The sequence below is a fragment of the Elephas maximus genome, chromosome 1 (genome assembly GCF_024166365.1).
Source record: "Elephas maximus indicus isolate mEleMax1 chromosome 1, mEleMax1 primary haplotype, whole genome shotgun sequence".
In the NCBI taxonomy this organism is placed as follows: Eukaryota; Metazoa; Chordata; class Mammalia; order Proboscidea; family Elephantidae; genus Elephas; species Elephas maximus.
In genome coordinates, this window is record NC_064819.1 from 92,841,515 (window position 1) to 92,853,780 (window position 12,266).

Consider the following 12,266-nt stretch of genomic DNA (forward strand, 5'->3'; position numbering starts at 1 on the left):
TTACCCATTAACCCATCGCTATCGATTTAATTCCAAGTCACAGTGACCTTATAAGACAGAGTAGAACAGCCCCATAGGGTCTCCAAGGAGTGCCCTGTGGATTCAAGCTGCTGACCTTTTGGTTAGCAGCCATAGCTCTTAACCACTACCCCACCAGGGTTTCCATATATATATTAGTTACGCTTGATTAATCCTTTACGAGTACTTGGTTTAATGACATGTTTTATCTTGTCAGGAATGAGAAAAGCAGAAGGATGACATTTTCCATAAAGGTAATTCAGGTGACATGAGAATCAGTTCCTGGTGCCCTGGGTGCCCTATCAGCAGAGCTCAGGCAACTTTCCAGTTCTGCTCTTTAGGATCCTCATGGAGGTTCACGGAAACATGGAGCCCAGCGGTGTTCACAAGGGCTGAGGCTCCCTGGTGAAAGACGATGTACCCTGGACAGGGGTGCTTAGGGGAGGTGATGACAGTGACTGACCAGGCCTCCAGCCTCTGGCCTCACCTTCAGCCTTACACTTTCTCAGGCTCACTAGCTGCCAAGCTCCTGAATCCCAGCAATCTCCTCTCTTACCTTTAACTTCTCATGACTGGGTGCAAAAGGCCGCTAGACCAGGCAGTGATCTTTCTGCTAATCTGTCTGTCTGTCTGCCAAGTCCTGTCCAGGATTTTTGGCCTGTGTGGGTCACCATCTCTGGCCACACAGTAACAATGGGAAGGAATAGGGCAAATCACCATGTGCAGTAGGACCCCTAGAGGTCCGACAGAGGAAGGCCATATTCCCAGGCCCTTCCTTACCTGAGACCTTCCCCTTGCCCATCACAGCCCCAAGGATCAGAGCAGCAAGGAGCACTAGTGATTCCCACACTGATTGGGATGAGCTGGGAAGTTGCTTCTAAGAAGAGTATGGACGGGGTTCTTTGGCCCTCAGGCCAAAGCCTGACGCTGCCACGGGCACCCAGAACAGCTCCTGTTATGCCAGTTCTGCTAAGAGGTTTCCACTCCTACATCCCCCTCTTTAACTCACCTAAGTATAAGGGGCCTGGGAAGCCCCTCGTACCACGCAAAGTACGAGTATCTCTGCTTCTCTCCAGAGGGCACCACCATGGCCACCCGCCTCTGGATGGTCCCTTCCCCTGCAGGCCTGGTCTCCACAATCTCCATGTCTTGAGTCTGGTCCTCCCCGTCCTGCTGCCAGGTCATGGTGATCTCTGCCAGGTAGAAGCCCAGGGCCCAGCACCTCAGGGTAATGTTCCCTTCAGGGCCTGGATGACCTGTCACATATGGTGCTGATGGTGAACCTGAAGAAGGTCAGACATCTCAGTAACATTTAAGCACATAGAGGAGCCATACGGTTTCTCCAGGGTAAGGAAAATAGCCAGAAACCCAGACACCAGCCTTACTATCTAAAAAAAAAAAATCTAGGGGTCAGCAATTCTCAAACTTAAAATTTGGGTTCTAGGATAGCCTTTCTTGTTAACCATTAATTCTCTCTTTTTTCAAATGTGCCTCATCTGCTGTTATATTTCAGGTTTGTAATTTCTATTTGGTTTCTTTTCTAGTTCTCTCTCAGGATTTTTAACTTCCAGTTCTCTGATCAGGTTTTCAAGTATGTCATTTTGTTAGACAAAAAGACAAAAGAGTTTCACAATCAGGGAAGTGTTTGTGGGACGGCTTCCATCACTGTTATGTCTGCTGTTTCTGCTTCATGGTGTCTTATCTCTTCAAAGTGAACATGGGTATCTTTGATTGTGTACTGCATCTTTTTACAAATAATAATAATAACCAAAAAAAGATAGAATTAATTTTAGCCTAAGATGATGATTTTTTTTTATCTCCAGAAAGTTTTCTGTACATTTGTGTCTGTTATACCTGATAGGTTTCCAATTCAGGAGTGCTTCATTCCAAACTGGAAGCTGGAATCCAAATCAGATCACCAAGGAGAAACATGCACTATATAAAATCCTGTGGGAGTTGTTCACAGCAGGTCAAAACTACCTCTGGAAGCAGCATCTCTGAGTTCCTGCTTAAAGTGGGGTGGTCCACCAGAGTCTCTACCTTCATGTCCTCTGGCTTTCACCTCTGTTTCCACTCAGCACCAGAAGGCAGCCAAGAGCTTCTTATATCTGCAGGTTCAGCAAATGCCTTCAGGGAAGAAGGGGCCCTAGTGCCCTAGATTCCTGAGCTCACCTTCCTGGGCTGTGTTCTCACCTGGGCCTGTCTCCATGCTGGAGATGCTCCCTTCTGCGTTCCCATGGGCACTGAGCCTCGGGGCTCCTTGTCACATCCTCTTACATCACGCCTGCCTCTTGAGCCACTTCACTGTGAGGCATGCAGAGTTGGTGAGAGGGATGAGAAACCCCAGGAGGATGGGGATGGGTGGTGGAGAGAGAAACCAAAATGAAACAAGAATTCTTGAGACAATCCCCCACCACCACCCCGTTTCCCCACTCGCTTCAGCCCCCACCATTCCCCCCCCTACTCAAGGGGCTGAGGCCCTTCTAACGGGCTTGCTCAGCACCCACCAGGCCAGTCCTTTGGCTCTTCCCTCCCCAGCATCAGTTTATCCTGATTCTTTACTCACCTGCCAGGTCTCAGTCAAGGTCAGGACCCACTAGACCAGCAGGTAGACAGCTCCAGGAAGCATGATCTGGCTTCTCTTGGAGTCCAGAAATCATTCTGGACTATTATTCTGTTTTACTGAGACAATTCACCCACTAACTCTGATTCACAAACCCAAGGGAAAGTAGAGAGTGTATGTCATCACCCATTCTGGGCAGGATAACAAGAATAAGGAATGAGAGGTGGCCGCTAGGAAGGGAAAGTGGTACAGAGTTCTCAGGAGAGAGCTAGCCTCACAGTTGGCCCCTTGGCTGAGTTTGTCTTGCCCATCCTGCCATCTGTGTCACAGCTGGAGATGTTCATGTCCAAGTGGAGAATTTCTAATGTTCCTTGATCCTTTAACAAACAGTTCTTGTCCCCTTCTCCCCTGGAGTCCTGGGCCCTGCTATCAGAGTGAACCACTATGCTCCTTTTTCTTCTTTTTCTCTTCCTAGAATCTCTCTTCCTGAGCTAGACTTGCAGGTCCCAGCTCTCCTATTCTGGAATAGTGCAGTGGTCATGAACATGGGCTAAGGGGCCAAACGCCTGGGTGTTCCACCACTACTTGTGGGTGACTTTTGGTGGGTAACTGAACCTCTCATTCCTATTGCATTATGTGTCAAAGAGAAGAAAGACAGTCACCCCCCCATAGAAGTACTGTGAGGATGAAGTTTCAGTAGTTTCGAGGTAACTCTACTTCAGGCTGTGAACATGACCGGGAAGATTTCAGGAAGTGTATCCAGCTGAAGGAAGAGCTGAAGGAGCAATGACTGCCACAGGGGATCCCTGTCTGGGCTGCTGTCTTAGAATGGTTTGACACCTGTGTCTCTGGTGTTGTCCCTCACAGTCAGTCAGATGGGCAAACTCTCATTCAATACTCTTATTCCTTCAGTGGGTTATGAAACCCTTCTACAACCTTATGAGAGCCTTCCCAATGCCTGCCTCCAGCTAAAGTACCTGCAATCCCATAAAATTTTGCATGCAGCTTTTAGGGAGTTTGGGGACCCCTGGAGGCCAAGGATCTATGGTGTCTGTCCACACTTTCTCTCAGAGTGAAAAAGAAATTCATGGAAACAGCATCTCTTCATGTGTCTCCTGCCTGTCCCCTCCCCTCTCAATGTCAAACCTATTTCCTGCTATTGATCATAATACAGTTTTAAATCCCCACTCTGTCCCTTCAGAGCTTGGGCTCCAGCACTTACCCACCGGGAACCAAGGGAAGGAAGAAAGCATTCAGTTGAGAAGACGAAAAGGAGGAGTTAAAGGCGTCTAGTCTCTGTGGTTTTCACTGTGGAGTAGTGGTTAAGAGCTATGGCTGCTAACTAAAAGGTTGGCAGTTGGAATCCACCAACACTCCTTGGAAACCCTGTGGGGCAGTTCTACTCTGTCTTTTATGGTCGCTATGAGCTGGAATCGATGGCATGGTTTTTTAAAGTTTTTACTGGCAGTTTGATTAGAAATTATGACCGGTATTTCTTGATTCTTTAAGATATCCAGTGCCCTGATGGGTCTTAGGTTATCTTGGTGCTTATTTTTTAAATGCTGTGCTGTGGTAATTTCAAACAGACGTGAAAGTAGAGAGAAGAATACAATGAATCTCCATGCACTCTTCACTCACCTGACAATCTTGGTTTATCTATATTCTCAACCATCACCCACACTGAATTATGTTGCAGCAAATCTCAGACAGTATATTATTTCATCTGTTGGTTATTTTTTAAAAAGATGCCAGCATTTAGTTTCTTTGAGAGAAATTGCAAGAGAGGCAGATGGGGAGAATGCTGAAACTCACAAAAGATATTTTCAAATACAATTAAAATACGTATTTGTGAGAACTCTATGTGTGTGTGTGTATATGTATATATGTATATACATATATATATGGAAACCCTGACGGCATAGTGGTTAGGAGCTCCAGCTGCTAACCAAAAGGTCGACAGTTTGAATCCACCAGGTGCTCCTTGGAAACTCGATTAGGCAGTTCAACTCTTTTCTACAGGGTTGCTATGAGTCGGAATCAACTCGATGGCAATAGGTTTGGGTTTTTTTGGGTTATATATATACTGAATGATCAGTATCTCTTAACCAAACCCAAAACTGAACCCATTGTTGTCAAGTCCTGTAGTATGACAGATGGCTTTTGTGTGGCCTTTCTCACCATGGTCTTGGAACCCCCACCCAAGTGCAAATAGGGTAATCATGGCCAATGAGATTGGTCAGTTTTGCCATCCTACTGGGCTTCAAATGAGCCATCCCAGAGGCAGAAAAAAGAGGATCTCACCAACACCAAGGAAGAAGGGCCAAGAGCAGAGTGCATCCTTTGGACCCGGGATCCTTGTGCTGAGAAGCTCCTGGAATCAGAAGACAGAGGAGAGGAAGCTATAACATGGAAGATGTTGAGAAGTGGTGGCAGAGAAACGGTGACAGGGGAGAGGGGCAGGAGACGGCGCATTGGGCTTCTCTGCCCAAGATAGCAAGAAAGATGAGTGCCATTGGCCAGGAAACTCGCTGGAAGAGTAGGGAGCCTCCAGGTACTTGGTGGAGCTAGGTTTGCTAAGCCACGGAGCTAGGACTGCGCACCTTTGGGCCAAGGTTTACTGGCAGTGTGGGGTGCCTCTGGGCACTTACTATACTAAAAGAGGTTTGAACACTTGCCCAAGAAGGGCAGTAGGCCAAGGGCCAGAGAGGGGTGCCTGTGAGCACAGCCGAGATGGAAGAACTGTATCCTGAGAATTCCGGAACCTGAATTGTAACCTGTTATGTCCCTAATGAACCCCATAATCATGAGTATTATCTGTGAGTTTTGTGGCTGTTGCAATGAATTATTGGACACAGCAGAGAAGCAAAGAGTGCTGTGGAAGGGATTGCTAGGGTCAGAATTTGTAAAGATGGCAGAGAAGGAAGGCATGTCTAACCTCTGCCTCAAAGGAACCAGATTTGGGCTGTTGATCCTGATTCTCCTTCCCCTTTGTGAAGTTAGAGGAAGTCAGACACGCCAGGTGTACAAGTCCATCCTAACACGAGCATACTCTGTGTGTTACAGAGTAGGACTGCTCCCTAGGGTTTTCTTGGCTGTGATCGTTTATGGAATCAGATCCCCAGGGCTTTCTTCCTAGGCACCTCTGGATGGATTCGATGAACCAACCTTTAGGTTAGCAGTTGAGCACAAACTGCTTGTAGCACCTAGGGACCTTCAGCACCTCTTAGACAATAAAAGAAAGCTCAAAGCTGAAAAGCCAACAGGAACCATATCCTCTCTAAAATTTCTTTTGGCTTGTTTTCAGGGCGGTATTTGGTATCTCTGAATTGGGACACTGGACATTTCTATACCCCCATTGCATAGGGACTCCTGAGTTTAAAAGAAAAAAAAAATTGTCACTCCTGTTAATTTGTACTTGTGAGGCCCCTACCCACCTTATGGGCCCTCCCTTTGGACTGGGTAGAATAAAGAAAAAAACGGAGCAAGAAAATGACACCCAGATCTTTGCCTTCAGGAAATTTTCTCTAGAACAGACAGACCAAAAGCAATAGAGCAACATATGGGAGCAGGTCCATCAGGGAGGGTTTGATCTTGCATTTGCATTCTCACCTTTCCCCTTTGCCATCCATAAACCAAATAAACAAACCCATTGCCACAGAGTCGATTCTGACTCATAGCGAGCATGTAGCTCAGAGTAGAACTTCCCCATAGGGTTTCCAAGGAACTGCTGGTAGATTTGAATTGCTGACCTTTTGGTTAGCAGCCAAGCTCTTAAGCACTGTGCCAGCAGGGCTCCTAGCCAGGCCCAAACTTCAGCATGATGGATACTACACAATGGCAGGATACAAGGTTTCATCCCCTCTGGTACAGCCTCCTGGAGAATGCTCATGAGGTGTTCTGAGAACGTCCCTAAAAAGTGGTCTACTCACACCAATTACCCTGGTTATCCCACAGAAGATGATTTATTATAATAGACTTAATATATTAGAGAAAGGTGCAAAGTGTTTCTATTCATTGGAATATTATTTAAATAGTGGAAGTTTCACTTAACATGTAACAAATGGGTGGTGGCACTGACAACCACACTCTCTCACTTTTGTTCCAAGCCTTTTTAAGACAGATTCTCACTTCTGCATTAGGCCAGTCTTTGGGTGAAGCAATTTTAGTCTAACAGCTTCCGTACTGGGGGGTGGGTGGTTGCTTTTTATTTTCTTTTTCAGAGACATAGAGTATCTTTCTTCTTAACTGATTTTCCAGACTTCAGGGTTTCTTTAGGGGGAAGCTGCTTAAGGAGGGTTCTGGGTGGACAAGCCCTTGAGGATTTGCTTAGGTGTCCCCAGACACTGTGTGCTGACTGCCTCCCGAAGGTCCTAAAAAGGCCTCTCATGCTGCCGTGTAACTATAGGTGCTGACAGATCCTCCCAGCCCCGTCACACAGCTTTCACATGAAATTTGGGGTCAGAGAGGTCTCTTAGTGTTTCTTGAGGGAACTCACGTTTGGCTTTATTTCCTCTGATTTCTATATTTGGATTTGGACAAGTTTGCTCTGCAATTTACTCTCTGGAGGGGTATACACTGAAAACCCAGGTCATTTTCAGCTTCTGAATGGGATTGGAAAGTCCGGTTTTCTAGTTGCCTGTGGTGGGCACAGGGGGGTTGGCTACCCAGAAGGATTTGAGGTATTTTTAGGAGAATCTTCCTCTTCCAGTAGGGCAGGAGTAAAGTCTATAAGGAGTCCAACAGTCTATGGACATCTCTGGGATGGAGGGAGTAGAGCTTCGTTTTTTTTTTTGATGTGAGTCTTGAGGGGAGTGTTTCAGACCCTGGCTTTGCCAGTGGATGTGTTCACTGAGAAAGTAATTTCTACTTCTTGCAATAAAGTCAAGGGGAATGGAACCATCTTGCAACCAACTAAACACAGATGAGAAGATGAGAATGAGAATTTCTGGAGAAATCCTTGTTTGTAGGCTTCTCTTAAACTTTGTGCTTAAGATTGTATAGCAGTATCTTCTTGAAACAAATTCCGAGTGAGAAAGTCGTTGAGAGGGCATTTAGCAAGTTGTCACAGGACAAATACTGAAAAATTACTGCTTGACCAGTACCTGAAAGGCCTGGCCCTCTGCCAGAGGCCCCACAAGCACTGCTGTAGCCTAAGTCGGCAAGAAGAGTCAGATGAAACTGCCATATACTGTCTCTGGTGGAAATTATACCACAGGGAGAGCAAGCCAGGCAGCCTCTTTCTATGATTTGGAAAATTGTTACTATTAAGCCTGGAGCTTTGATCGTTACAAGAGGTTCATGGTGCCTACAGAGCCACTCATCTCTGTCTCCCAGGTAACTATGACCTACTCTCTGAGCAGCTGACATTCCTACCCTGTTTGGTTCTTGTCTCTTCTTGAGACTGTACACAGGCAACAGGTGCAGCAGGTCTCCCCACAGCTGCTGAAAGGAACCCTGGTGACATCTGCCCTCTTGGCACCAGGATTCTGCCCTTCCTGGAGTGGGGAGGCTTCCAAGGACCCATGTGACTTTACGAATATCTACAACTCAGTAATGGTGCTGTGGTCTTCCAGGCTAAATGGTCCCTTCCTGGCCTCCTCAGGGGTGCTGGAGAGAGTTATTTTCAACAACCAGTTCATTCAAGAGAAGTGCTTACTGGCTCACCCATCTGTATTCCTAAAGCAAGAGTGGTGGGTGAGGTGGGCTGGGGTTGCACCCGGGTCCTGTGTTGCAGCTAATTGCGTTTGTCACCGATGTCCACACAGGGAATCACTAAGAACTTAGGATGAAAAGTATGAATACTTGTGTACGAGCTACAGTTTTGAGCCTTAACCCTAGTTCACACAGAAGAAAGCTCCACTGCCCCTTCTTCAGGAACTGTTTATGCAGATGTTTCGCTGGACTTCTCAACAGTTCTAAATTGCAGGTGGCCACTTTACATGCAAATGGTTCTGATGACCTATGTGGCTGGGTACATCACTGACTGCCCCCGGCAGCTCAGAGACACAGCCAGGCTGCCCCTCAGAGAAGGTGCAGTGCTTGGCACCATCAAAGCAGGGTGGGAAAAATTCTCAGTCCAGGAAGAAGCACCGCTGTTGCTGGTTACTTCCTTACCCAGTAAGAAATAGATGAACCTTAGACCAGATTATGTCTCTACACTTTTCTGTAATAAATGCGATTGCACGTCCCTGCAGGTGGTCTGAAGCCCTACACTCCTCAGTTGGCCTGTCCTCACCCGTACTTGCCGTGACATTTCTTTAGAGGTAGGATGGGTTATACTCTTTTTATCCCCTCCCCAAATCATGACACATTAAATGAAGAAATTTCCTCTCTAGAACCCTGTAATGCCTACTCCCCCAGCCCCACCCCTCCTCACTTTAGGTTTTACCCCCGACAGGGGTTTTTCAGAGGGAGAAGTCAGAAAGCTCCACAGAACGGGACAGGCTGATAGTCCCACAGCCCATGATGCACGCAAAGTTACTGAGGCAGAAGAGTGTAAATGTTGTATTGGCCAAGACTCGCTTGAACTGAGTTGCCATATTACCTCTTCACTTGTTCGCAAAGCAGCCTTGACTTGTCTTGCTGAGAATTCGATGGACACAGATCCTGATGAGCAAGGAGCTTCAATCAAATGCACTCTTTTCACATTTTGTTGAAATAAACCTCCACATTTGGAGAAGAGTCACCGTTTGTCATGTCAGCCCATGCCCAGCCACCTCCTCGATGCCACTTTTGACAAGGGGGTGGGGGATGCAGTGGTGGAGGGAGCCCCGCCATGCCCCTGCAACATGTTCCTATGCTTTGTCTCTTGAACTTACCTAAGAATGAGTGGGGGAAAGTGGTAAAAAGCTGGCCCTGGCCAGCCCTAACCTACTGGTTGAATCAAGGTAAAGATGCTGCAAGGCTGTCAGTACTCTGGAACTCCTCAGCTGGAAGTTAACCCTTCTGTGTCATTTTTTCTGAGAGTGGGTTTAGGGCAGAGGTGAAAAAGGCCACAAGGAAGAAGGAACTTGGCCCACTGGGAGCATGTGCTGAGCAGGAAAACTTCCTGAAAGAAAGCCTTGGAAGCCCAAGTCCATTCTCTCAGAAGTCTCCTTCCCAGCAGGCAAGTTGAGAAGGCTCTAATATACTTAGTAATTAACACTGGGACCAAATGGAAGATATTGGAGATTTTATGGAAAGGCTTTAGATTCTCCTCACCATGAACTAGCTACTTAATGCTTCTTGAAATCTAACTTTGGGCACAGGAAGGCACGAGGGGAAGAGACTTACAGGATTGTGTGCCTTTAACCCTCTACCTCAGGTTCTCTGAAAAGGATCTCTCTATGAACCCACATGGCTGAAGCAGGAACAAACACCAATGTCTAAACATCTACAAAGAAAGGTGCAGGACACAAGGAAGTAGTAGGGGATTACTGGCTTTTGCTGATTGTTGACACTCAGTGCTACGTGTCTATCTCCCTTGTTGGAATATGTGGTAAAGGATGGCTTTTTCTAAAATGAAATAAAATGTTAGGTTATTAAAAAGAAAACATTAGTGCCTGATTCAAAGATAGTTATGGTTCCAGGACGATCGTGTCTCCCAGATGGCAATAGTGAGGTGGGCCAGGGACTTTTCTCAAGGACCAAAGAGAAAAGCATCAGGGAGATAAGCACCGGGAGGTTATCTCACAATTAAGTACAGTGAAGAGCCTGGTGTGGATGGATCACAAATGTCTCTTCCTATTCAGATTCCAGTGCTCAGTACCCGGTACAGAATGTGGCCAAAACTCACCAATCAATCAATTATCTAAGCAAAAAGGGGCAGGTATAAGTGAACAGGGAAAACTCTGTGATTTCTCTCTTGACATAAATTTAAAAATTGTTGATATATGCTTACCTTGCAAACAGATAGGAAGGTAGGTGGATCAATGGATGGGTGAATGGATGGATGGACAGGCATGAATTTTTTGTGTGTGTTTCTCTCTACCTCTGTCTATGTCTGTCCTCCACCTCTGTCTATAACTGCCATTGTTTCCTCATAATCATACCTCTACTTACATAAGTAACATCTTTTATCTCATTTTAGAGAATCTTGCCTACAAATTGTATTACTGGTCACACAACAAAGAAAAAAAAAAAAAGAAATCTGTGAAAACCAGGATAGGGGAATCAAACACTTCTGACTTGGAGCAGAGGGAAGATGCATCGAGCTGAGGTCTCCAGGGGAGAGCAGGGCTGTGTTTCACTTGCCGAGTTGAGCCTGCTGAAAGCAAACAGAGTGTGGGAAGAGTGCCCAGACATTGTGCCCTGGTGGATTTGAAGGGAGCGCTATTTCTCCAGATCCCTCTCTGTGTGTCCTTCGATCTTTGTTCTCTAGGTCCCAGTTGTTGTTATGAAAAGGATTAGAGAATTTCCAGAGTCTTTTCATCAATCTCTTTTCATTGGTCTTTCTGCCTTTTCAAAAACACAACCAGGGATACAAGCTGGTAGTTTCACTACAAACGAAATTGTAGATAATTCTTTTGAAACGTGCTACAATAGTTGAAATTTCTGTTAATGCCTGAGCTACATTTTTGGTCCCCCATCAAAGTCAGGTGTGCCCAAGTCAGAATTAACCTTGAACTCTCTCATTCTGGGTGGATTCTATGTGATCCATATCTGCAGTAAGAATTTTAGAGCCAGAATTGATTGCTCCACTATTGCTCCTATTTTTCAGAACAAGAAAGACTAGCTTGGACCTGTGGAGTCCCGGGCCACCCAGAAGGCACCTGCATTTTCCCATGGATGTCCAGCTTCCTGGTCAGCCACCTCTGCCTCACTCAATCCACAGTACAGAAAGAACCCTCCTGTGCTGCTCAATCAGAACCAGAGCGAGCAGAGCACTGGTGCCCCCGTCTAGCCACAGGGCTGAGGCCAGACTATCCTAGCTCCCATTATTGTCCCTCAGTTTGGATAGCCTCAGGGTCTCCCTCTGCTCCCAGCAGCTGCACAGGGTTCTGCGCATAAGGGGTGCCCTGGTCACACGGGTCAGGCTCAGGTCCAGTTTAGCTTTCCAAAATCCACATTGATATTGACATTTCCTCCCACCACTGGGTGACTCTGGACTGTGGCCCCAGCACAGAGCGAGGCCTCCAGGCCAGAACAGGTGAGATCAGGTCTAGAGTTGGTCTATCCCAAAACTTTGGTACTCCAGACCTAGTCCCTCAGCCTCCTGGGATGGAACCTTGGACTCCTGGACCCTGTCCCTTGCTTCTGCTGCTGCTTTTGGGAGTGGAGACTGCTCATCCCGGGAATCAGCCCTGTGAGTCTCCAACTCTGGGGTCCAGAAAGGAGGGAGTAGGGGAAGGGGAGAGGAAGGAGCCAGGGAGGAGAGAGAACTGGCAACGGTTTGAAGTTCTATGTGTAGGAATGTTTAGAGACAGGTGCAGGGCCTTCGGAAATGGCAGCAACTGGTTTGGGGTTTTTTGTTTGTTTCCTTGCTTGCTTGGGGAAAGAACTAAGGTGAGATATTAAGACACTCAGCCCTGGGTATTCCAGGGTATCTCTCCCTGCGGTACAACCTCACCACTGTGTCTGAGTCCAGTCCTGGGAAGCCTGCAGTTACAGCCCTCGGCTACCTGGGTGGACAACTGTTCGTTGCCTATGACAGCAAGACCCGCAGAGCCAGGCTGAGGGGACCTCAGCCCATGGGCAGATCACTGTC

General features: G+C 46.9%; 2 protein-coding genes across 4 annotated transcripts in view; both read right to left on the reverse strand.

The window, feature by feature from the left end:
• Positions 1–12,266, reverse strand: part of LOC126078111 (HLA class I histocompatibility antigen, A alpha chain-like) — a 598,109-nt gene that overhangs the window by 565,004 nt on the left and 20,839 nt on the right. The window lies entirely within an intron of this gene.
• LOC126078197 (H-2 class I histocompatibility antigen, alpha chain-like) lies at positions 850–2,242 on the reverse strand. The gene is made up of 2 exons (XM_049888438.1): positions 2,212–2,242; positions 850–1,301 (listed from the first exon to the last, which is right to left on the reverse strand). The coding sequence occupies exons 1-2, from the start codon at positions 2,225–2,227 to the stop codon at positions 1,024–1,026; spliced, it is 294 nt and encodes a 97-aa protein (XP_049744395.1). The 5' UTR covers positions 2,228–2,242; the 3' UTR covers positions 850–1,023.